The sequence below is a fragment of the Talpa occidentalis genome, unplaced genomic scaffold (genome assembly GCF_014898055.3).
Source record: "Talpa occidentalis isolate TD23 unplaced genomic scaffold, MPIMG_talOcc4v2.1 talOcc4.14, whole genome shotgun sequence".
Taxonomy (NCBI): Eukaryota; Metazoa; Chordata; class Mammalia; order Eulipotyphla; family Talpidae; genus Talpa; species Talpa occidentalis.
Genome location: NW_023601433.1, coordinates 34,133,368 through 34,161,086, shown reverse-complemented (window position 1 = coordinate 34,161,086; position 27,719 = coordinate 34,133,368). Strand labels below are relative to the sequence as shown.

The 27,719-nt window shown below is 35.8% G+C and overlaps 1 protein-coding gene across 6 annotated transcripts in view; it reads left to right on the top strand.

Moving 5' to 3' along the window:
- The window catches only part of WDR64 (WD repeat domain 64), a 147,354-nt gene that overhangs the window by 57,925 nt on the left and 61,710 nt on the right, over nt 1–27,719 (top strand). For all 6 annotated transcript variants that reach the window (XM_037510282.2, XM_037510281.2, XM_037510280.2 and 3 more), the window contains 3 exons: nt 16,800–16,926; nt 20,329–20,477; nt 22,093–22,216. In XM_037510282.2, coding sequence (XP_037366179.1) covers nt 16,800–16,926; nt 20,329–20,477; nt 22,093–22,216 — 400 coding nt within the window. The remainder of the gene's footprint in view (nt 1–16,799; nt 16,927–20,328; nt 20,478–22,092; nt 22,217–27,719) is intronic.

Here is a 27,719-nt window from a genome sequence, read left to right as displayed (position 1 = left end):
CACTATTCATGGTTTTTTGTGGTTCCACATGAATTTCATCAGTATTTGTTCTATTTCTTTGAAGAATGTCATTGGGATTTTTATTGGAATAGCATTGAATCTGTATATTGCTTTTGGGAGGATGGCCATTTTAATAATGTTCATTCTTCCAATCCATGAGCAGGGAATGTCTTTCCATTTCTTTGTGTCTTCTTCAATTTCTTTTAACAGTGTTTTATAATTTTCTTTGTATAGGTCTTTCACCTCTTTTGTCAGGTTTATTCCCAAGTATTTAATTTTTTTGTTTCAATTATAAAAGGGATGTTTTCTTGATTTCTTCTTCAGATTTATTGTTTGTGTATAGGAAGGCTACTGATTTTTGTGTGTTGATTTTTTATCCTGCTACTTTACTGAACTGGTTGATTATTTTGAGTAGTTTTTCTGTGGAGTTTTTAGGGTTCTCTGTGTATTATCATATCATCTGCAAATAGTGATAGTTTTACTTCTTCTTTCCCTATTTGGGTTCCTTGTATGTCTTTCTCTTGTCTTATTGCCCTGGCTAGGACCTCCAGTATTATAATGAAGAGCAGTGGTGAGAGAGGACAACCTTGTCTTGTTCCTAACCTTGAAGGAAAGGCCTTCAGCTTTTCGCCATTGAGAATAACATTGGCATTGGGTTTGTCATATATGGCTTTTATTATGTTAAGGTATGTTCCTTCTATCCTGAGAATTTCAAGGGATTTCATCATAAAGGGATGTTGGATTTTGTCAAATGCTTTCTCAGCATCTACTGATATGATCAAACGGTTTTTATTTTTCTTTTTGTTGATGTGTTGGATTACACGTATTGATTTTCATATGTTGAACCATACTTGTGTCCCTGGGATGAATCCCACTTGCTCGTGATGTACTATCCCTTTGATGCATTGTTGGATTCTGTTGGCAAGGATTTTGTTGAGGATTTTTGCATCAATGTTCATTAGGGAGATTGGCCTGTAATTTTCTTCTTCTGTGCTGTCTTTGTTTGGTTTTGGTATTGGTGTAATGTTGGCTACGTAGAATGTATTTGGTAGTATTCCTTCTTTTTCAATTTTTTGAAAGAGTTTGTGTAGGAGAGGCACTAATACACTGCTGAACGTTTGGTAGAATTCATATGTGAAGTCGTCTGGGCCTGGGCTTTCGTTTTTGGGGAGTGCTTTTATTACTGCCTCAATTTCGCTGCTTGTAATTGGTCTGTTTAGGTGTTCTATTTCTTCTTTGTCCAGCTTTGGATAATTATATCATCCTAGGAATTTGTCTATCTCTTCTAGATTGTTGAATTTCTTTGCATATAAGTGTTCATAGTAATCTCTGATTATTCTTTTGATTTCTACTGAGTCTGTTATGATTTCTCCCCTTTCATTTATAGTCCTATTTATATTTGTTTTCTCCATTTTTTTTTTTGTGAGCCTTTTTAGAGGTTTGTCTATTTTGTTTATTTTTTCAAAGAACCAACTTTTTGTTTCATTGATCTTTTGGATTTTTTTTTAAATTTCCAATTCATTTATTTCTGTTTTGATTTTTATTATTTCCTTTTTCTGGCTTTAGGGTATTTTTTTTTTTTGTTGTTGTTGTTCTTTTTCTAGTTCTTTGAGATGTGAGATTAGGTTGTTTCTTTAAGTTCTTTCTTGTTTGTTGATGTGAGCCTGCATTGCTATATATTTTCCTCTTATTACTGCTTTTGCTGCATCTCATACATTCTGGAAAGTGGTGTCCTCTGTATCGTTCACTCAAAGTATTTTTTAATTTCTTCTTTGATCTCCTCATTCATCCAATGGTCTTCCAGGAGTGTGGAATTCAATCTCCATGAAATGGGGATGGGGGCGGTCCTTGTTTTCTTTTCATGATTTATTTCTAGCTTGATGCCTTTATGATTATAGAAGATAGAATGATTTTGATCTTCATCTGTTGATGTTTGTCTTGTGGTCCAGTATGTGATCAATTCTGGAGAATGATCCATGCACACTTGAGAAAAATGTGTGCTCGGATGTTTTTGGGTGCAGTGTCCTATAGATGTCTGTTAATTCCATGAGTTCTATGTCTTTATTTAGGGCTCTAGTGTCTGTTTATTTTTTGTCTCATTGATCTGTCCATTGGTGAGAATGGAGTGTTGAAGTCTCCTAATAGATACATATGCATTTTGTTTAATTCTGTTTTCAGAGATGATAACAATTGTCTAATGTATTTTGGTGCTCCTTCATTTGGTGAGTATATGATGATGAGTGTTATATCTTCCTAATGTAATGTCCCCTTGATGTTAATGTAGTGTCCGTCTATGTTTCTTTTTAGCTTTTTTTATTTGAAGTCTATTTCATCTGATATAAGTGTGGCTGTTCCTGCCTTCTTTTTTGGTCCATTTGCTTGTAGGATTGTTTTCCAGCCTTTTACTTTCAGTCTATGTTTATCTTTTGTGGTTAAATGTATTTCCTGGAGACATAAGAAGGTTGGATTTTGTTTTTTTTCATCTAGCCTGCTACTCTGTGTCTTTTTATTGATGACTTTAAACCATTTACATTTAGAGTTGAAATTACCCTATTTAATATCTATCTAGCTATCATATATTATCAGGTGGGATTAATGGTAAAATGTTAGTGATTACCTGTGTGGCAACATTGTGGATTTTTTTAAATGTCTTTGTTTTTTTGTTTCTCATCTATTTTTTATAATAAATATGCCTTCCTTTTATAATAAAGAAGTTAGTTTTAATTTTTAAAATGTTACTGGAAAGACAGTGAAGTTTTTGAAACTCTAAAATATGTTATGAATAAAGACCTGAAGTTTCCTGTAGAGAATTTCAAGGAAAATATATTTTTAGAAAAAGTTTTTGTCATTTAAACCTAGAAGGTGAAGAGACAGAGAGTTAACCTTACCAATTTCTTTTAAATATAAGATGCTATTCACTCAATCATCTCAAGAGCTCCACTTGGGCAAATGACTGAATTTCAACATGGTTTCTTTATCTGGAAAATGCTGAAGTGCTTAACCCACAGGGTTGTAATAAAGATTAAATGAGGACATTCATTTAAATTATTCAGCAGGTACTTATTTATTGAGTAATCTGTGTCAAGTATTACTCTGTGTTCTAGAGATAGAATTTTAGAGAAGGCAGGGATTAAAACCTTTTTACAGGAAGTTTACCTTTGTAGAAAGAGACAGAAAAAGCAAAGTAAGAGATGCAAAAGAAAATAGGATAATAAGTAGCATAAACTAAAATCAATAATTAAAAGGTTACCCCTATCCTTGGTCTCAGATAAGGGGTGCATGCTAAAGAGCCAAGGTACACTTGGACTGGCCTATGAAATAGAAGCCACATCAGCAACAACAAAATGTTGTCTCCTAGCAAACCAGTACTCAAAAAAAGGACAGTCTTTGAGGGACGGCATTTCTAATTCCCAGTTCTCAGAAGAAAAGTCTCTAAATAGGGTTTTCACAACAATTTTCACAACTCTCCTTGTTTTCCTCATTACACAGACGAGATCAAGTAAATGTGTTAACTGGACTCTTCCCCAGAGTTTCTCTGTAAAAATCTTTGAAAATGTAAAGTGCTTTCCTTGCAATCTATATAAAATTATAATTGTGATGCTTGGAATTCTGACAGCTTTCCCAGAGCCATCTGGAGGCTGTACCCAGGCTCAAGTCTTCAGTCTTGATTCTTTAGTAAACTCATTCTCTTCTGTTTGGCTCCATTTATTTAAGTCAATAGAAACAAACTAAATAGAAAACCCAAAAATGTGATGTGATTGAATATCACCTCTGATGAGGTTATCCAAGCTCTAAATGACCTGAGTAAATGAGGTCATCCAAGCACCAGAGTATGACCAGAGTAATGACCAGAGTAAATGAGCAATTTATACAGCATTAGCAAACTAGGCACATATGTGTTTTGTTGGAACCATGTCATCATCATCATTATCATCATTAATTACAACAAAAATGAATGCTTTTACACATTCCTTCAAATTACATATATAAATTAGCATTCATCAAGCTTTAATAAGTCACTGTGACTAGTCATGTGCCTAATAAATGTCTTTTCTTAAACTCTTAAAACAGATTATAATCCTTCCTCCTACCTTTGCAGACTTTATACCAGGATGTGTTTTGTTCTGCAACTGCAATACTTTTATTTCTATTCATTGAGCCCAAATGTTTAGCAATTATGCCACATATACTCCTGAAGAATTGACAAACATTGAAAAAGGAGAGTGAAATATAAACTTCACTTACTTTCATTTATTAACAAAATAAATGGAAACAGTGGTTGACAATGTTCTCAAGCCCAGCTGTTTGTTTTATTTTTTCTGTGAAAATGAAAAAAGTTTCTATTCATTGAGCGCAAATGTTTAGCAATTATGCCACATCTATTCTTGAAGAATTGACAAGCAATAAAAAAGGAGAGAGAAATATAAACTTCACTTACTTTCAATTGTTAACAAAATAAATGGAAACAATGGTTGACAATGTTCTCAAGCACAGCTGTTTGTTTTCTCTTTTCTTTGAAAACCAAAAACATTTTTTTTTTCTTCTCTGACTCTGTGTTTTTATTTTTTATTTTATTTTATTTTAATTTTTTTGCTGGGTATGTATCTTTTTTTAATTATAAATTTTATTTTTATATTCCCCATACAATTGCGACCCCCTTATTTTGACCCCAAGCCCTCCCCTCCCTGAGCCCCACCCCCTATAGAGTGTCTCTGGTTCATAGTTGCTTGTTGATTTTGATTTTTACTTTGTATTAATTAGTCTTTTTCCTGGTCCCTTATTTAAGTTTTCTAGATTCCTGCTATGAGTGAGACTATCCGGTATTTTTCTTTTTCTTTCTGGCTTATTTCGCTGAGCATGATCCCTTCCAGCACCATCCATGTTGCTGCAAATTGCAACCCAAATGCCAAAAATAGATGACTGGATCAAGAAGATGTGGTACATATACACCATGGAATATTACTCAGCATTCAAAAAAAAAACCAAAAACATTTATGCTTTGATGATTTATAACAGGCCACAAATGGGCATTCAAGAGTTATTTATCTTAAAATTTCACTTTGGAAGTGTTTTAAAGTAGCTCAGGAAAGTCAAATGTGACTGCTATGATGTCCCTTAGAGCATGAAGCAATGTTCTGAAATCAGTTGCCAAGGGGGGTGGATAATAAGTTTAGAACTAGACAGAAGGGTTATCAATCTGGCTTTACAGATTGGCTGAAATTCATCTAATTTATGACCTAAATCCTAAATGAAAATTATGTTACAAGTGAAGATACGCTACTCTTTTTCTTCTAGGCAGCATGCCAAAGGGAATAACCTCTAATTTAAGCCCAAAATTTGAGTAAACTTAAATTTAAGTCCTGGCACTGACAGTAACGGTCTGGGACTTTGGGTGAATCATTTGGGATGGTTAGAGAGGATAAAAGAGAATCTTCCCTTAAGGTTGATGTAAGGATTAAAGGAGATAATGCAAGTCAAGCATGTAACACTGTCTATTTATCCTTATTTTTTTCTGTACATCTAAAACCAAGTTAATTTTCCACTTCAAATTTCCTTTTCCTGACTTCTGATTATTCTCTGATATTGGTGTCTTCTTTCCTGGTGAACCATGTTCAACTTCGCAGTTGCTTCTGAATCTCCTAACTCCCTAACCATACCACCAATCTCCAAGACTCTGAAATGTCTCTTACATTGATCACCTAATTTTTTCTAGTAATTACCTTAGTTCAGACCCACCAATATGCTCTTAGTTGAAAGTGGCTTATTAGATGGTTAGTGTAGTCCTACTTCAGTCTCTTTTCCTCGTAATCATTCAAATATTATACTGTCATGCAAACCATCCTCTAACTCACTTATAACATTATGTATCTTCCAAGGCACCTGTGCCTTACAAATAAAGTTAAATTCTTTTCTAGTTTTGAAGGTTCTCTATTCTGAAACTAGATACATTTTAAGTTTTGTTTCTAATTGTTAACCTTCAGACAGTTGAGATTCACTAAATACTTCTCCAAAGACTGTTATTGTCCACCTTTGTCTGCAACAACTGTCCTCCCATATCTAGTTACTCTATCCACCCTTTATATCTTAATGAAATAGAATGTCCTCCATGAATCCTTCTATAGTGGAAGGATGGGCACAGATCAGGTTTTCTATGATCCTATGCAGACAGGGTAAAGAAGAGTCTGGACCCCTTGCTGGCTTTTTCAGGCATTTTTTGGGATTTTACCAGGTACATGGCAGGCAGGGGTGCCCAGCCTCCCAGCCCCCAGTGAATTTTCACTCTTCCTGGGCTCTTCAGCATTCTCTTGTGGTCTCATTCTCTCTCTTCTGCTTCTCTTTCATTCTGGTTCTCTTCTACTTGTCCTACTTCTTGTGGTTCCATTCCACTCTTTCACTTGCTCTTGTTTCTGCTCTGATTCTGCGACACCGCCCTTAAAAGCCCAGTCTCAGCCCAGGTGTACCCATCTACGTATGCCCACACCCCACTCCAAGTGCCCACCATCAGGCATGCATTCATGACCGCAGGGATCTGTCATCAATGTTAATGGCGGGAGGGCAGAAAAGCCTGACAATCATTTACCCTACACCTTCACTAAGAGAAAAATGGGTTTTGGCTTCCTTGGTGAATGAGAAATATAGGTACATAGTACATGAAGAAGAACTGACCCTTTATAATAAATTTTCTCTAGTTGTAAAAATCCGATATCTTTCCTGGAATTAGCTCCTTACCCCTTTACTTTTGTATGGGATTATTTTATATGGTGTTAGATTAAGCTGAATTTTTTTTCCTTATCTGGGTGGGAGTGTATTTAGAAGTGTCCATGATTGAGAGCCTACTTACAGCATTTTGCCACTTAGTGTTCTTACTATCCTACTTGAGACATCCTTTTTGGATAAATTGATCTGCAGCATTCTCAAGAGTAAGAGTTATATACCTCAAATCTTATTCAGAGTGGCTTTAGGAGAATTTTCTGGGAAAGAAATGTATTAGGAAATTTATAATATGTTAATGGCCATCTAGAAATAAAAATTATAAAAAATACAAAACTATGAAAAGAGAGTGAGGGCACATACTAAGGAATGCAGTTCTCAACTTGCAATACTTCTTGCTTATGTATATCCTTATTTACCTTCCAGCCTGTCAAGAACAGGGCAGCTCATTGATAATCTTGAAAAGAACTCCCTGTTGAAGTTCTGAACCATGTCTCCAAAGAGAATGAATAACTAGTCCCTACAAGAAGGGAAACATGAAGTTTCCTTCATGTTTATTTGTGGCTATCACTATCTGTGTGTATTACCTGGAATATTTTATTCTCATTGCACATTTACTTAAGATGAGCCATGATTTTTCTCATATTTGCCCTTTGTGACTTTGTGTCCCAGAGTGTTTCTATATTGTTACTATATACTATTATATACCTGTATTATATAACATACACTACATATAGTAATAATGCATTGATATATCAAATGTTATATGTCCTATATTTAATATAAAGTATACATTGTACAGCATATTGCATAATAGTATATGACATAGGTCCTCCCCTGGTGGCACAGCAGTTGAGTGCTGGGCTGTAAAGCTGCCCGCAGCCTCTGCAGCACCAGTTCTATCCCCGCTGGCGAGGGTCCCACATGGCACGAGAGACCTCTCCTGCTGCGCCCGCTGCTCCCCTCAGCAGTATATTTCGTCAGTCTGCCTGTTCTGTTCCCCGCTCTGGCTCTGATGAATTCTCTCACCCTCCCATGCTTCTGACTGTACCCAGTGCTTGTATAAACAAACAAACAAACAAACAAACATACAAATAAATAAATAGATAAATAAATAAATAAATCTTTAAAAAAATAAATGTATGATATAATGGCGATATGCTATTTTTATGTAATATATGTAGAGAAAGGATTTACACTATCCTACTGGCTTTCAGCTCAAACCAACCAATATTTTTCTTTTCACTAAGTTATTTGTGTGAAATTAATAACCATTAATTTTTATTTCAAATTCCCTACACAAATAATGTTGAATGCCTACTATTTTTATATTTTTTATTTTTTTAAAGATTTATTTATGCATACAAAAACTGGGGTAAAGGTCAGAAGTGTGGGTGGTGACAGGATGCACAAGAGACAGAGTGGGGAACAGAACAGGCAGAATGACTGAAATCCACTGCTTAGGGGAGCGGCAGCAAAACAGGAGATAACTGCTGCAACATGTAGGCTAGCATCCTGGTGGGGGATTGAACTTGTGCTGCAGTGGGTGCAGATAGCTTCATAAGTGTTGTGACTTAACCCCTTGCACCACCTGGGAGGAACCTTACTATTTTTATTGCACTATTAAACATACTTCAGTTTTCAAATTTATTACTCCCCTATGGTACTGTGTCAATTCTCAAAATAGTTTCATAAACTCAGATATCTCCAGGTTCTTCAATATAAAATCATGTAATCCTGATTTGATTAATTTGGGAACTAAAACATTTTTAACCACTTGTAGCCATTAGGCAAAATTAGGACAGGCAAAATCCATTTCCCTTGACAAATTAGAAAATTGTGAATTCCCCTTGATATAATCTAAAAGTTACTGCAATTCTCAAGATTCTGCCCATACAATTTTATTATGGCACAATGTGCAAGCTTTACTTCAGCTATTTCCTACAATATCTTGTAAATATTTGTTTACTAGCTATTTTACTGCTTAGATGAATACTTATTCAACAACAGTAAATAATAGTGTTCCTAGTGATCTTCAGCTTATAATCATTAAGCTCAGAGTTTCATAGTTATTTGATGCATGTCATGTTAGTTTTGCATATTTTTATACTCCCATTTTTTCTGTTTTTTTTTTAATTTTTTACATCATTGTTCATTTTTAAACAATATTTGCTTTCCCATTTTTGTGTCTGTAAGACCAACTTCAAAAAATCAGGTATTATATTCTAGTCATTCTATTAATGAATCAACAAATTTCAAAATGCATTTTATTACTATTTTGGGAAAGTAGAGACTGTCATAAATTTGCAAGAAGTAAAACCAATGAACATGGTTGAATATAAATAATCCTTATTATTGGCACATAGACATGCAGATTTTTTTCAAATGTTTCTACTTTGTCATTATTTTTAGCTATTTCTAATGAAAGACTTCATAACAAGTCTTTCTTACTATTTTGTTGCATTTAAAAACAATCCATGCAGCAAATCCCTGCATTCCTAACTCATTTGAAAACCATCATAATTTTTTATGTTACTAGAACTTGAATATTTGTCATCCAAAGATAAAGTTTCAAAACAAATAGTGGAAGCAATCCTACAATAAAATTGGACTAACCCCTCTCTAAAAATAGCAGGAAAAGACATACTTGTTACAGATAAAATAGACTTCTAGCAAAAAAAAAAAAAAAAAAAAAAAAAACCGGTAATAAGAAACAGCAGGGCCTCCCTTGGTGCCGCACTGTGAAGCTGTCCGCAGCCTCTGCAGCACCGGTTCAATCCCGGCCAGCCGGTGATGGTCCCACATGGTGCCACTGACCTCTCCTGTCACGCCCGCTGCTCCCCTCAGCAGTGTATTTCGTCAGTCTGCCTGTTCTGCTCTCTGCTCTATCTCTGGTGAATTCTCTCACCCTCCCACTCATCTGGCCTGTACCCTGGTTGTTCTTCTTTTTTTTTTTTTAAAGATTTATTTATTTATTATTTATACAAGCACTGGGTACACTCAGAAGCGCGGGAGGGTGAGAGAATTCACCAGAGCCAGAGTGGGAAGCAGAGCAGGCAGACTGATGAAGTACACTGCTGAGGGGAGCAGCGGGCGCCATGTAGGACCCTCCTCCGGTGGCTGGGGAGCAGCCATGGATGGAACCGGCGCTGCAGAGGCTGAGGGCCGCTTCGCAACCCAGTGCTCAACCGCTGCGCCAATGGGGAGGCCCTGTACCCTGGTTCTTGTATAAATAAATAAATCTTTAAAAAAGAAAAAAGAAAGAAAAGAAAAATAGCAATGTACATTACATAATGACAAAGGATCAAGGGATCAATACCCCAAGAAGACAGCACTCATCAATATATATGCACCAAATGAAGAGCAGCAAAATATATGATAACTATTTTAAAAAAGTAAAAACATACATTAACACAACATAATGGTGATAAAACATAAACACAAAACTTACATCTGAAAAATCAACCAAAAAAAATTAATAAAAAACAATAGCATTACATGAGCAATTAGACCATATGAGCTTACTAAACATTTATAGGGCTCTGAAATGCAAAAAAAAAAAAAAGCTGAATACACATTCTTCCAAGAGAATGTTCCATGTGGAACATTCTCCAGGAGAGACCACATATTGGGTCACAAAACAAATGTCAATACATTCTGAAGACTGAAATCATATCAGTTATCTTTTCTGATCACAATGGTTACAATGATCAATCTAGAAATCAATCACAAAAAGAAACCAGGAAAAACCTCTAATATGTGGAGACTGAGGAATGTATTACTGAATAACTGCTGGATCAATGTGGAAATCAAAGAATTAAAAAATAGAGACCGATGAAAACGAAGACAGAACCTACCGGAATTTATGGGACACAGCAACTACTGTACCAAGAGAGAAATACACAGCAATGCAGGCCTACATCAAGAAACAAGAGAGATCTCCAAAAGGTGATTAACCTTACTTTTTTTTTTTAAGATTTATATTTTATTTATTTATACAAGCACAGGGTACAGTCAGAATCACGGGAGGGTGAGAGGATTCACCAGAACCAGAGCGGGGAACAGAACAGACAGACCGACGAAATAAATACACTGCTGACGGGAGCAGCGCGTGGCAGGAAAAGTCTGCGCGCCATGTGGGACCCTCGCTGGCCGCCGGGGATCGAACCAGTGCTGCAGAGGCTGCGGGCAGCTTCGCAGCCCAGCGTTTAACCGCTGAGAAACCAGGGGAGACCCTAACCTTACATTTTAAGGCACTACAAAAATAAGAACAAATAAGGAAATAATAAAAATTAGGGTGAAAGTAAATGAAACAGAAGTCAAAAATTCATATGTCAATGAAATCAAAAGCTGTTTCTTTGGAAAAAAATAAACAAGACAGACAAATCTCTAACTATACACTCTAAGAAAAATGGGAGAAAACTCTAATACACAGAAACAGAAATGAAAGAGGAGAAGCAACAACAGATACTGAGCCCCCCTAGGCCCCACAACGGAAGATATATAGATGATCATGAAAAATTGTTCATCACTTATTATCAGGGAAATACCAATCAAAACCACATGACATTTCACCTCACTCCCTGGAGAATTGGCCATATCAACAAAGCAAAACAAACCAAAGAAGCCCCAAGCACTACAAACATCAAATATTGGCAATGGTTGGAACTCATAGGTTGTTGGTAGGAATGTAGACTGGTCCAGGTGCCATGGAAAGCAGAATAGAGGTTTCTCAAAATTTTGAAAATAAATAACCATACATCCAGTATTTACATTCCTTGGAATTTATCCACTGCATGAAAAACACCATTTTTAATGGATAATTGCAATCCTGTTATTGCAGCATTTTATTTACATTAGCTAAGTTATGGATAAAACCTAAGTGACCAATGGCAGAAGAATGGATAAAGAAGATGGGGTATAAATATACAATATATAAATACACATACTACTCAGAAAAAAAAAAAAAAAAAAGACAAAATCTTGCAATTTGAAACAACATGGATGGAACTGGAGAGAATCATACTAAGTGAAATAGGTCAGAAGGAGTGAGAAAAATTCTGGATGATTTCGCACACATGTGGAATATAGAGAAACAACAAATGAAGTGACAAATCAAAACCAAACCCTGGAAACATGACTGCAAAGAGGAAAAGTTGAAGGTCAAATCAAAAGGCAATGAGGATCCAGTGGTCTATGGTAAAAGACTATGGCTGATTTGGTGGTGGATGTAGTTGGCAATATACGCCTGAGAAGGTTTGAACCTGTTACCCTAAATCAAATACTTTTTTTTTTTGGTATATGGTATTGTAAACCATGTTGTCACAATAAAAACAAAACTTTAATAATAAAATTAATAAATACAATTTTTAAGAATATTATTGGGGAAAAGTTAACATATGTTAGGAAATGTAATTCCTGATCAAATATCATTGTAAGTTGCTTAAAACAAAACAGCTTAATGGAGAAGCAAAGATCAGTTATTTCAAATGAAAAAGGATAATATTTTTTGCTGAATTTGTATTTCATTGATTTTTTTTTGCTTTTGTTCAACTATTTTAAATTCTTTTTTAATTTAAATTTTATTTTTTATATTCCCCATACAATTACAACCCCTTTATTTTCACCCCAAGTCCTCCTTTCCCTGCCCCCCACCCCCCATAGAGTGTCTCTGGTTCATAGTTGTTTGTTGATTTTGATATTTTCTTTCTTATAGTTGTTCTTTTTCCTGGTCCCTTATTTAAGTTTTCTAGATTCCTGCTATGAGTGAGACCATCCGGTATTTTTCTATATCTTTCTGACTTATTTTGCTGAGCATGATCCCTTCCAGTGCCATCCATGTTGCTGCAAATTGCACGTGTTTATCTTTTTTGAATGCTGAGTAATATTCTATGGTGTATAGGTACCACATCTTCCTGACCCAGTCATCTATTCTTGGGCATTTGGGTTGTTTCCAAAGCTTAGCTATTGTAAATAGTGCTGCTATAAACATAGGGGTGCAGGTGCTCTTTGGAATTGATGTTTCTGTGTCCTTTGGGTAAATACCTAGGAGTGGAATTGCTGGATCATATGGAAGCTCTATCTTTAGTAGGCTGAGGAATCTCCACACAGCTTTCCATAGTGACTGGACCAGTTTGCACTCCCACCAGCAGTGCAGGAGAGTTTCTTTCTCCACATTCTCACCAAAATTTGTTGTTGCTAGTTTTTTTTATATGTGCCATTCTCACTGGTGTGAAATGGTATCTAATTGTAGCTTTGATTTGCATTTCCCTGATTGCAAGTGATGTTGAACATTTTTTCACATGACTGTTGGCCATTTGTATTTCCTCTTTGGAGAAGTTTCTTTTTGGTTCTTCTGCCCATTTTTTGACTGGCTTATTTTCTTTGTTTTTGTCAAGTCTCATCAGCTCTTTGTATATTTTTGTGATCAGTCCTTTACCATTAGTGTTGTGTGCAAAAATGTTCTCCCAGTCGGTGGGGTTTCTCTTTGTTTTGGTTATTGTCTCTTTTGCTGTGCAGAAGCTCTTTAATTTGATATAGTCCCAGCTGTTTATCTTTGCCTTCACTATCACTGCTTTGGGTGATGTGTCTGTAAAGATGTCTTTGATGTGCATATCATGTAGTGTTTCGCCTATATTTCCTTCTATGTATTTTATGGTTTCAGGTCTTATGTCTAGTTCTTTAATCCATTTTGAGTTGATTTTTTTGCATGGTATTAGGTAGTAGTCAAGCTTCATTATTTTTCATGTAGTGACCCAGTTTTCCCAGCACCATTTATTGAACAAACTTTCTTTGCTCTTTTGTCAAAGATTAGTTGACCATAAACCTGTGGGTTTATTTCTGGATTTTCTATTCAATTCCATTGGTCTGTGTGTCTGTTCTTGTTCCAATACCATGCAGTTTTGATGATTATGGCTTTGTAGTATAGTTTGAAGTCTGGGCGTATGATGCCTCCATTCCCTTCTTTTCTTTTCAGGAGAGCTTTGGCTGTTCGGGGTTTTTGGTGATTCCATATGAATTTCATCAATAATTGTTCTATTTCTTTGAAGAATGACATTGAAATTTTGATTGGAATAGCATTGAATCTGTAGATTGCTTTTGGGAGGATGGCCATTTTAATAATGTTGATTCTTCCAATCCATGAGCAGGGGATGTCTTTCCATTTCTTTGTGTCTTCTTCTATTTCTTTTAACAGTGTTTTATAGTTTTCTCTGTATAGGTCCTTTACGTCTTTTGTTAGATTTATTCCCAAGTATTTGATTTTTTTTTTGTTTCGATAGTAAAAGGGATTTTTTTTTTAATTTCTTCTTCTTCAGATCTTTGTGTGTATAGGAAGGCTACTGACGTTTGTGTGTTGATATTGTATCCTGCCACTTTACTGAACTGATTGATTAGTTGAATTAGTTTTTCTGTGGAGATTTTGGGATTCTCTATGTATATTATCATATCATCTACAAATAGTGATAGTTTGACTTCTTCTTTTCCTATTTGGATTCCTTGTATGTCTTTCTCTTGTCTTATTGCTCTGGCTAGGACTTCCAGTATTATATTGAAAAGCAGTGGTGAGAGTGGACATCCTTGTCTTGTTCCAGATCTTAATGGAAACGTTTTCAGCTTTTCACCACTGAGAATGATACTGGCTCTTGTCTTGTCATATATGGCCTTTATGATGTTAAGGTATGTTCCTTGTATCCCAAGAATTTCAAGGACTTTTATCATGAATGGGTGTTGCACTTTGTCGAAAGCTTTCTCGGCATCTGTTGATATTATCATATGGTTTTTATATTTCTTTTTGTTGATGTGTTGGAAAACGTTGATTACTTTTCAGATGTTGAACCATCCTTGACCCAAGACAAACATCAACAGATACAACAAGATTGAAATCAAACCAAGCATCTTTTCTGACCATGAAGGCATCAAATTAGAAATAAGCCATAAAAAAAAGGCAAGGAACTCTCCTACCTCATGGAGATTGAAACCCTCACTACTGGAAGACCACTGGACTAATGAGGAGATCAAAGAAGAAATTAAAAAATTCTTTGAATTGAATGACAAGGAGGACACCAATTTCCTAAATGTACGGGATGCAGCAAAAGCAGTAAAAAGAGGAAAATAAATAGCAATAGAAGCTCACATCAAGAAACAAGAAAGAACTCAAAGAAACAACCTAATCTCGAAGCTCAAAAACCTTGGAAAAAAAAAAACAAACCCAAAACCAGGGCCTCCCCAGTGGCACAGAGGTTGAGCGCTGGGTTGTGAAGCTGCCCGCAGCCTCCGAGGCACCGTTTCAATTCCCGGCTGCTCCCCAGCCACTGGAGGAGGGTCCCACATGGTGCGCAGACCTCTCCTGCTTCCTGCTGCTCCCCTCAGCAGTGTATTTTGGTCCTTCTGCCTGCTCTGTTCCCCGCTGTGGCTCTGGTCAATTCTCTCACCCTCCCGCACTTCTGACTGTACCCAGTGCTTGTATAAACAAACAAACAAATAAATAAATAACTCTTAAAAAAAAAAAAGAAAAAAAGAAAAAACCAAAACCAGTAGAAGAAAAGAAATAATAAAAACCAAAGCAGAAATAAATGAAATTGAAACTAAAAAAACAATCCAAAAGATCAATGAAACCAAGAGCTGGTGCTTCGAAAAAATCAATAAAATAGACAAACTCCTAGCCAGGCTCACAAAGGGAGAAAGCACAAATAAACAGGATCACAAATGAAAGAGGAGAAATCACAATGGATACAGCAGAAATCAAAAGAATAATCAGAAACTACTATGAACAGTTATATGGAAACAAGTTCAACAATCTAGAGGAGATGGACAAATTCCTACAACTCTACAATCACCCAAAGCTAGATAAAGAAGAAATAGAACACCTAAACAGACCAATTACAAGCAGCGAAATTGAAATGGTAATCAAAAACCTTCCCAAAAACAAAAACCCAGGACCAGATGGATTTACAGATGAATTCTACCAAACGTTCAGAAACGAATTAGTGCCTATCCTTCACAAACTCTTCCAAAAAATTGAGAAGGAAGGGACAATACCAAACACGTTCTATGAAGCCAACATTACACTAACACCAAAACCGAACAAGGACAACACAAAAAAGGAAAACTACAGGCCAATCTCCCTAATGAACACTGATGCAAAAATCCTCAATAAAATTTTAGCTATCAGAATCCAACAATGTATCCACAAGATAATTCACCACAACCAAGTAGGATTCATTGATTTTTTTAATTTTCTTTTATCAAACCAAGTTCTAGTTGAATAATTACATTGTTTTTTTTCCCCTCAAAAAAGAACTCTAATAACCTATTTCCTCATAATTTTACTATATCTATAGCATCCTTTAAAATTATTTTTATAATTTTTGCATCCTTGGGTAGGAGAAACAGAAAATTTTTAGAAACCTCATTTGGTAAGATTTCCATGTGTCAACAAAGAGCTATTTGAAAACCTCCATCTAAAATGCAAGTCTTTACATCTACAGTGTAGAGAGAAAACATGGCTTCCATTAAACAGTAAGTCATGATTGATCCCATGTTATTCTTCTGTAATTATAGAAGATTCTAGTTCCTTTCATCAAACTCTTCATCAGTGCTGCTACTTTTTCCCTGGTATCAATAAACAATAATTGAACCATGAACCTAGTTGGAATTTAGCATATGTGTGTTGATCATATAAATCCTAATTTATAGCATCTTTTTAAGAGTAAGTTGCAGACTGAAATTCCTTCATCTAATAGCTTTGAGTGGGAAAGAAACTGTGTATAATTGGCGAACTGTGTTCTTTAAAAAAAAAAAAAAAGATTCATTTTATTTATGCATACAAGAGCTGGGATGTAGATGAGAGGTGTGGGGGGTGAGAGGATTCAGCAGAGACAGATGGGGGAGCAGAACAGGTGCATTGACTGAAATATACTGCTGAGGGGAGCAGCAGGCAAGACAGGAGAGGTCTGCTGCACACTATGGGTTAGCTCCCTGCCTGGGGATCCAACTCCTGCTACAGCAGCTGTGATAGTTTGATAGTGCTGAGACTTAACCCCCTGTGCCACCAAGGAGGCCCTGAACTGTGTTCTTTATTCCCCCAGGTTTTCAGAGTTTGGGATATACAGACTCTTTCATTACTCCAAGTCTTCCATGACAGCCAGGGAGGACCAGGAGACATGCAGATCTATTCTATGATATATGATTCCAATCACAGCATGCTGATTACAGGTAAGTGTAGCCAGTTAATAGCAAACTAAACACATATCTTAATATAAAACCTGATTTTAACTAGCTTTGAGCTCCAGTTAGAAGAAAATATAATGAAGGGAATTGATGAACTCTGATTCAGCACAGTATATATTTAATTCAACATCATTCTTTCCTATCCTTCCATGGCCGGAGTATAAAATATGTAACTGCGCTTTTCTGAAAATACCAGGCCAGTGCTCTTAAGTCCTTGAATCTAGGGAGATGTGGTCTGGATTAAACAAACAAGTGGGATATAACCTATTGACACAAATAGAACAAATGCAGCAAATTCCTTTCAAAAGGGATATGACCTATTTTAGAGTGGCTGGACTAGCAAACTGAATCAATGCCTTATTCATCCAGAAAATTTGGCACCATGCATTTTGACACTTTAGTAATTAGTAAGGAGGATGCTAATGTTTCCTCCTGCTTTGCTTCAAGACAAAGAACAGTGGAGAAGAGCATAGAGTCCTGTATGACAGACACACAGTGTTGATGTCAATTGATTTGTTGCCTCATTTTCTTGTTGTCTCTTAGAAATACATATTTACTAAGAAGACAAAAACACTGCTATGCATTTAAGTTGAGCTCTGCTCATGTACATTCCCTCAGACGTTATTTATTTATTTATTTATTTATTTATTTTATTTATTTATTTATTTTATACAAGAACCGGGTACAGACCAGATGCACGGTAGGGTGAGAGGATTCACCAGAGACAGTGGGGAACAGAACAGGCAGACTGACGAAATACACTGCTGAGGGGAACAGCGGGTGAGACAGGAGAGGTCTGTCGAGCCATGTGGGACCTCGCCAGCCAGCCAGGATTGAAGGGGTGCTACAGAGACTGCGGACAGCTTCACAGTGCGGCACTCAACCACCTGCACCACCAGGGGAGGCCCCATGCCCTCAGACTTTAAAGAAAGATGTATAGTATTAACAATATTCTTCCTCTGGAACACCAATCCAGAATGCATTTCCTAAGTATTTTTCCACTGTTCACCTGCTCTGAGTTCAGGAGGATTAATTAAGAGCAGGAAGTGATTGGTGCTATTTCTACGGTTAAAGAATATAAATATTTTTGGCTTTTCTTTTTCAGTTTGGGAGTGCACTAGCACTTTATGCTTGGCAGATAATTTTCCACCTTGAAAAAAGAAGTTAATTCTAGTTTTCTATATAGTTCTCTATATTTTCTCTTCAAAAATAACATGGAAATGTCTGCAAGCACACTTTTACTTCCTGGTGCTCCAAATTGCATATTTAATTTCTTGGCTCAACATTTCTATAACTTTTATTATCAGAGAACTAGGAATCAAACGTCAAGACAAATATAAAAAACAGAAAATCAAGATTACTTCCCGAATTTATGTAATTATTGTAGTATTTTCTTTACAAAAATAGAGAAATCTGTGTATTGCTTATTAACTAAAATTGCAGGGACTTCCCTGGTGGCACAAGGGGTTAAGACATAACCTATGAAGCTATCCGCAGCCACTGCAGCATGAGTATGATCCCTAGCCAGGGAGCTACCCACATGGTGCAGCAGACCTCTCCTGACTTGCCCGCTGCTCCCCTCAGCAGTGTTTTTTAGTCACTATACCTGTTCTGTTTCCCACTCTGTCTCTGGTGAATCCTCTCACACCCCAATACCCAGTTCTTGTGTGCACAAATAAATAAATCTTTAAAAAAATAACTAAAATTTTATAGACTACAGCCTTCAATTTGACATCAGAATTATATGAAACTTATCATCAGATTTTAATTTGTGCTGTGATTCTGATGAAGCAACCATAGTCATCTTCTAAACCCCCATTACTGGAGCACCATTCTCTGTAAATGTTTCATAGAATATACTGTTGTCACTGTTATTGCTATTGTTATTATTGTTCCTATTATGTCAATTACCACTTGTATATTTTTATAAAGTGCTTTCATATATGCCTTATTTAATTTGATCTGCACAATCACTACTAAAGTTATGAATTATTATTTATCCTAGTAGATAAACCTGAGTATCAAATTATTTAACTGATAAGAAGGACATAAAATTGAAACATAGAGCTGAGATTAGATTTCAAAGCTTCTGACTTCAAAATCCACATTCCTCTGCTGTAATACATTGTTTCCATTATATATATAAAATATATATGCTATATATATAGCATATGCACTATCTATTACATATTTATATGTAATATAGATATATATAAATATAGCTATATATAATATATATAGCATATGTAATATCATATTAATAATATACTATTATATATATATATACACTAGTAATATAAATAGCCAAAAATATAGAGGGCTAACTTTTGTTCATAAGCATATTAAACTTTGTTGATGTCAATTCTGAATAGTCAGTCAGTATAATATAAAAATAACTACCAAGATGCTCCATCTTGTTTGATTATCTGGTTATCATATTCCTCTCATATTTCCATATCCAGTTGTTTAAACTGAAAGTTATTACCAGAAGAGTTATCTCAGTCCTTTCCATGAATAATTTTTTTCTTAAAATTAAACACCTTAGGAAAGTGTTTAATAACTACTAATGAAATTTTTCCAAAAGTAGAGGTTTCTTTGGAGAGATTTGAGAAACACAATGTGGTGGGTCAGCTACTGTATCTTAATCACCACATAAATAAAAGAAAGGGGAAAATTCAGTTTCGTTTGAGCTATGGAAAGCTTTCAAATTATTTTTATTTCTAGACATTACAACAAAACAAAACACATGGTTGATTTTGAGAGTTAAAGCAGACTTGCATTTTATAGTATTATTGTAAAACCAATCCAAACACCTTTGAATAAGTACAAATATACCTGCTCTCCATCTACTTCACCATGGTGATGTGGAAATTAATCTTATTTAATATTGATGCTGCAATCACTGGGTTGCAATTATTCTCATTCATTACATTTAGTAATACCAAGTTTACAGAGTGCCTTATTAGTTTTTTTTGAAAAGAGCTGTCTAAAATTAAATTCCACTCACAAATGGGACCTTATCTCTAGCAGGATCCTGGCCATCACCATCATCACCATATACCAAGTGGAGAGACATGCAATAGACACTCTATAGGAAGAAAAGTGTAGACTAAAATACAGGAAAATAGGGGTCACTGTAAAGAGGACATCAATGAAATTCAAATGGCCTGCACTTGAAAATTAATGAGACCTAAAATGAATGTTCTTTTCTGGTTGAATCACATTTGCTTCATTTATCAAAAATGTTTAGGGGAAATCAATGCCTTTTCACCTAAATTGATTTCTTAAGCGATCACATAACTTATCTCACTGGTTTGTTTTCAAACATAACTGGTTGGACAAAAGTTGTAATATTGGGTATTTATGAAATTCTTATTTCTGTTTCAGGATCTAGTGTTATAGACATGTATCCTTTAACTAGGATGATACAAGATACAAAACAGATTCCCCACACTCATGACCGAGAAATCAATGTTATGCTTTACAACAAATATTTTCACCAAGTACTTACTATCTGTTCTGAATCTGTAATTAAGGTGAGTAGACATTGACTCCTCAGAAAGTAAAAGGCAAAGCAGAAGGAATTTTTCTCTTTAAAGGTAAAGGCTGTGAATAACTTAACTAAGTAAATGTAATGGTATATATAATGAGATCCTCCAATACAACAATTTTTAAACTTTTATGAACCCATGAAAAACAAGTGAACCCAGACCATGTGCTCAATTAAAGAAATGAATCTAGTCTTCAATATCAAAATAGGAATTTTAAAATAAATATATATATATATATATTTTGACTGAGCTATGGAGAGAATATGTTAAGAAGAAAGGGAAAGAAATTTATAGATGTTTATGACAGGTATGAGATATGTGCAAAGTGCCTTAAATCCATGATCTTATTTAATCTTCACTCTGGTTCTCTATGGACACAAAGGGTTCTGTTTTTAAAATGAAGAAACTAGGATTCAGAGAGATCTAGCACTTTGCCCCAAAACATATAGCTAGTAAGAAGGACTGGGATATGAACCTAAGTCTATCTGGTGTGTATACCCTCTCTTTGCTCCTGGCCCTGTCACTGATGTTTGCTTAAGTCTGGGGTACTCAGCTATCCTGACTAAACCATTGAATCATCTGGCAGTGCTGGCTAGAGGTGTTTGCTTCAAGTGTTATCCATTTACTTCATGCATGATCTCCAAGAAGTAGACATATGTGTCAGTAGAGAACATTTCTCTGGAGATCCTGCTAATCCCCTCTCAATCTTTGACTTTCTATGCTCACCTGCTGGAGATATTTATTAAAATCTTTGGAGTTCAGTTCATTATCACTTATTTCTGGTAATGCCTACAGAGTGAGAGAAACTAAAACTAAAACCTGTCATGTTTTCATGCAGGGCTGCTCTCTTAAGTGTGAGATGTCTTCCCTCTGGCCCTTTGCTTCTGCTGCCTCTGTCCCTGAAAACCTTGAGTGTCAGCATTCTGTGATGCCAGTTCATTTAATTCACCACTAGTAGTTTAATTTACATATAATTTACATGGCAGATCCTTGAGAGATTCAGATAGAAAGACTAAGTTCTCAAGCCTTTACTGTGTTTCCAAAGATGATGAGTCTTGATATGTTTCTGAGTTGTCTGATTATATCCAACCTAATTACACACATGTCTGTGTCTCTCACATTTATTTTCTCTCTCTCATAGGGCCCATGTCCCTAACATCAACTCTCCTCCTTCCTTAGGATTCCCCCATATTCCATGCTGTTAATCATGCATTCTGTCCCATAACCCCTGGATAATTTGGATTAATGCCAGTAGAGAATATAGTTCCATATTTTTTGTCTGTTGAACTTGTGACATGACATGTTTCTGTCATGCTGCTGATCTTGCTTCATGCTTACAGTAGCAACTGACTACTTCCTTGACAGCCAGTGAATGCTTGGAATAGTCACTGACTATCTCAGTCACCCTCATGTGCAACACACATACTATTAGACAGCACTGCATTTTTTAGAACTTTCTTTGAAAGCAGCATTTATGCCAGAAAGCTGAAACAGAGTGGATATATATCATACCAATTTTGTGGCTGTTTTGGATATTGTAAGATTGATCAGAACTGAATGGCACATGGGTTATTTGATTTTGTTTTGGTCTTTCCTACAGGTGTGGGACCTTGACACTGGCCTCCAAATTTACCAGATTTTAGACCCTCATGGATTCAATATTGAACTGACTTCCGCAGCTATTGATGAAAGTGGATATCTTTTTGCCACAGGAGCATATAATGGTCAGATTAATGTGCAGCATATGGCCTACTGCTTTAGCGTCCTGTGAATTTGTGCTCGGAACATGTTACTTCTTTAGGTTAGAGGGAGAGTGTGATTCATGCTGGAATATTCAAGCATGGTAGTGAGATAATGGAATATTCAAGCATGATAGTACACACTGATATCCTGTGGAAATAATCAATGCCTTGCATTGCACTTATTTCTATACCTTGCAAAAGTATTTTACATGTACCATCTCATTCCATCTATGTTGGATTTTATGTGTTTCACTGACAGTCTATTTTGTGTACTATCAGCTAAGAGATGGACCTGAGATTTGGTGCATTCTGATAGTATTTTTACTGACAGAATTTTTTTTATTTTATATATATTTTTACATCATTTTTTGTATATTTTTTGTGTAATTTATGCTTTCTCATCTTGGTTATAGTACCCATGAGATTCCCACCACCAATTCACCCGTGTAGCATCACCCTAGTCCTTTGTGCTATTTCCACCCCCATTTTGATACTACTCCCCTCTTCCCCCTGTAGAATGAATGTCTCTGGTTTATAGTTGACTGTTGATTTTGACACTTACTTTATTATAATTACTCTTAATTAATTAATTTATTTTCCTGATCCCTTATTTGGATCCTTTATATTCCTCCTAAAATTGTGTGACCATCTGGTATTTTTCTTTTTCTTTCTGCTTATTTCACTGAGAATGATCCCTTCCAGCTCCATCCAAGTTGCTGCAAATGGCATGAGTTTATCTTTTTTGATTGCTGAGAAATATTCCATTGTGTATATGGACCACATCTTCTTGATCCAGTCGTCTATTTGGGGCATTTAGGTTGTTTCCTTAGCTTACCTATTGCAAATAGTGCTGCAATAAACAAGGGGTACAGGTGTCCTTTTGAATTAATGTTTTTGTGTTCTTTGGGTAGATCCTTATGAGTGGAATTGCTGGATCATATGGAAGCTCCAATTTTAGCAGTTTGAGGAAAGTCTGCACAGCTTTCCATAGTGGTTAGACCAGTTTGCACTCTCACCAGCCATGTAGGAGAGTTCCTTTTTCATCACATCCTTGCCAGCATTTTTTCTTGCTAGTTTTTTTTTTTTTTTAAATATGTGTCATTCTTACTGATGTAAGGTGGTATCTAATTGTGGTTTTGCATTTCCCTGATTATAAGGGATGTTGAACATTTTTTCATATGCCTGTTGGTCATTTGCATTTTCTCTTTGGAGAAGTGTCTTTTTAGCTCTTCTGCCCATTTTTTGACTGGGTTATTTACTTTGCTTTTGTTGAGTTTCAGCATCTTTGTAGATCTTTATTATCAATCCCTTGTCATTAGTATTGTGGGCAAAAATTTTCTTCCAATCGGTGGGGTGTCTCTTTGATTTGGCTAATGTCTCTTTTGTTGTACAGAAGCTCTTTAATATGATGTAGTCCCAGCTGTTTATCCTTTCCTTCACTATCTTTGCTTTGGATGATGTGTCTTTAAAGATGTTACTGAGGTGTATGTCATGTAGTGTTTTACCTATATTTCCTTCTATATATTTTATGGTTTTGGGTCTAATGTTTAGTTCTTTAACCCATCTTGAATTTGTTTTTGTGCATGGTGTGAGGTAGTAGTCCAGCTTCATTTTTTTAGCAAGTAGTAGCCCAGTATTCCTGGAACCATTAATTTATTTATTTAATTTTATTTTTATATTCCCCTTACAATTGCAACCCCTTATTTTGACCCCAACCCCTTCTTTCCCCGCCCCCCCCATAGTGTGTCTCTTGTTCATAGTTGTTTTATGATTTTGATTTTTACTTTCTTATAGTTATTCTTTTTCCTCGTCCCTTATTTAGGTTTTCTAGATTCCTGCTATTAGTGAGACCATCCGGTATTTTTCTTTTTCTTTTTGGCTTATTTCACTGAGCATGATCCCTTCCAGTGCCATCCATGTTGCTGCAAATTGCACGTGTTTATCTTTTTTGAATGCTGAGTAATATTCCATGGTGTATAGGTACCACATCTTCTTGATCCAGTCATCTATTCTTGGGCATTTGGGTTGTTTCCAAAGCTTAGCTATTGTAAATAGTGCTGCTATAAACATAGGGGTGGAATTGATGTTTCTGTGTCCTTTGGGTAAATACCTAGGAGTGGAATTGCTGGATCATATGGAAGCTCTATCTTTAGTAGGCTGAGGAATCTCCACACAGCTTTCCATAGTGACTGGACCAGTTTGCACTCCCACCAGCAGTGCAGGAGAGTTTCTTTCTCCACATTCTCACCAAAATTTGTTGTTGCTAGTTTTTTTATATGTGCCATTCTCACTGGTGTGAAATGGTATCTAATTGTAGCTTTGATTTGCATTTCCCTGATTGCAAGTGATATTGAACATTTTTTCACATGCCTGTTGGCCATTTGTATTTCCTCTTTGGAGAAGTTTCTTTTTGGTTCTTCTGCCCATTTTTTGACTGGCTTATTTTCTTTGTTTTTGTCAAGTCTCATCAGCTCTTTGTATATTTTTGTGATCAGTCCTTTACCATTAGTGTTGTGTGCAAAAATGTTCTCCCAGTCGGTGGGGTTTCTCTTTGTTTTGGTTATTGTCTCTTTTGCTGTGCAGAAGCTCTTTAATTTGATATAGTCCCAGCTGTTTATCTTTGCCTTCACTATCACTGCTTTGGGTGATGTATTTCCTTCTATATATTTTATGGTTTCAGGTCTTATGTCTAGTTCTTTAATCCATTTTGAGTTGGTTTTTGTGCACTGTGTGAGGTAGCAGTCAAGTTTCATTCTTTCTCATGTAGCGACCCAGTTTTCCCAGCACCATTTATTGAACAAACTTTCTTTGCTCCAGTGCATATTCTTTGCTCCTTTGTCAAATATTAGTTGACCATAAATCTGTGGGTTTATTTCTGGGTTTTCTATTTGGCTCCTTTGGTCTGTGTGTCTGTTCTGATGATTTTGGCTTTGCAGTATAGTTTGAAATCTGGGAGAGTGATGCCTCCATTCCCTTCATTTCTTTTCAGGAGGGTTTTGGCTACGTGGGGTTTTTTGTGGCTCCATATGAATTTCATGAATATTTTTCCTATTTCTTTGAAGAATGACATTGAAATTTTAATTGGAATAGCATTAAATCTGTAGATGCTTTGGGTAGGATGGCCATTTTGATAATGTTAATTCTTCCAATCCATGAGCAGGGGATGTCTTTCCATTTCTTGTGTCTTCTTTTATTTCTTTTAACAGTGTTTTATAATTTTCTTTGTGTAGATACTTTACCTCTTTTGTTAGATTTATTCCCAAGTATTTGACTTTTGTTGTTTCAGTTATAAAGGGATGGTTTTCTTGATTTCTTCTTCCTCAGATTTATTGTTTGCATATAAGAAAGGTACTGATTTTTGTGTGTTGATTTTGTATCCTGCTACTTTAGTAAACTGGTTGGTTATATTGATCAGTTTTTCTGTGGATTTTTTGGGGTTCTTTATGTATATTATCATAGTATCTGCAAATAGTGATAGTTTTACTTCTTTTAATATTCAGTTCCCTTGTATGTCTTTCTCTTATCTTACTGCTCTTGCTAGGACATCCTGATGAATAAGTCTGATTGTTTTTGTTTTTTAACAGGTGTATTTCTCTTCCATCCTTCCTTCCTTCCTTCCTTCCTTCCTTCCTTCCTTCCTTCCTTCCTTCCTTCCTTCCTTCCTTCCTTCCTTCCTTCCTTCCTTCCTTCCTTCCTCTTTCTTCCTTCCTCTTTCTTCCTTCCTCTTTCTTTCTTTCTTTCTTTCTTTCTTTCTTTCTTTCTTTCTTTCTTTCTTTCTTTCTTTCTTTCTTTCTTTCTTTCTTTCTTTCTTTCTTTCTTTCTTTCTTTCTTTCTTTCTAAGGTAGCATTGGTTTACAACACTGTATATGATTTAGAAATGTACAGGATCCCATCTCTTCAGGTGTATATTATCATACCAAAGCCACTAAACAGGCACCTGAATCTTCCACTAAGTCCACTGAGCCTCCTCCATCATTTCCTCTCCAAACTCCCATGCTCTTAAAGTAGTCTCTATTGTAAAGTCAGATTTCTTTTTTTTTTTTTAAGATTTATTTATTTATGCATTCAAGAGCAGGGGTACAGGCCAGAGGTGTGGGGGAGGGGGGAATGAGAGGATTCACCAGAGACAGAGTGGGGAACAAAACAGGCAGACTGACTGAAATACACTGCTGAAGGGAGCAGTGGGTGAGACAGGAGATGTCTGCTGCACCATGTGGGTTGTTCCCTGACAGGCCTGGGATTGAACTCGTGCTACAGAGGCTTCAGATTGCTTCATAGTGCTGTGCTTAACCCCTTGCATCACCAGGTAAGCACTGTAAAGTCAGATTTTATGAGAAAGCATTTGATAAAATTCAACATCCATTTAAGATAAATGCCCATGAAATTCTCAGCGTAGAAGGAACATACCTTAACATAATAAAGGCCATATATGATAAGCCTATAGCCAATATCATTCTCAATGGTGAAAAGCTGAAAGCCTTTCCCTTTAGATCTGGAACAAGACAAGAATGTCCACTCTCGCCACTGCTTTTCGATATAATACTGGAAGTCCTAGATAGAACAGATAATATGATATTATAGATAGAGAACCCCAAAATCTCCACAGAAAAAACTCTTTTGTTAGATTTATTCCTACGTATTTGATTTTTGTTGTATCAATTATAAAGGGATGGTTTTCTTTATTTCTTCTTCAGATTTGGTTCAATGGTGTCTGATTCTGCTTAGTTTCTCTATGTTTCATTTATGATCAAAGCAATGCTATATATATATATATTTCTGTTTCTGGTGTATTTCACTTAGCAGAATCCCCTCCAGTTTCATCCATGTTGTCACAAATGGCAAGAGTCTTTTGTTTTGTTTTGGTTTTAGCTGAGTGGTATTCTATTATGTGTATCTAGCACAACTTCTTAATCCACTCATACTCACCTGTCCTTAGACACTTGGATTGATTCCACAAATTGACTATTATCAATAGTGTCTCAATGAATATAGGTGTGTGTGTGTATCCCTTCAAACTACTTTTTTTTTGCTTTCTTCAGGTAGCTACCTAGGAGTGGAATTGTTGGTTCATGTAGTAAATCTAGTATTAATGGTTTGGAAACCATCATACTGTTTTCCAGAAGGAATGAACCAGGCTATATAACGACCAACAATGTACACGAGTAACTTTTTCTCCACATCCTTAATAATATTTATTTTGGACTTTTTGATATGGGCATTTTCAGAGGTGTGAGATTGTATCTCATTGTGGTTTAGATTTGCATTTCCCTGAGGATTAGAAATGATGATGATGAGTATTTTCCATGTTACTATTAGATACCTGTTATTCTTCTTTATAAAAGAAGACTTTAGGACTTTTACCCATCTTTGGATTGGTTCTTTGTTTGTTTGTTTATTTGTATCAGTTTTATGAGCACTTCATAGATCTTGCATATCATCTCCTTGCAGGTGAATGACATGTAAATATTTTGTCCCATTTGGTAGT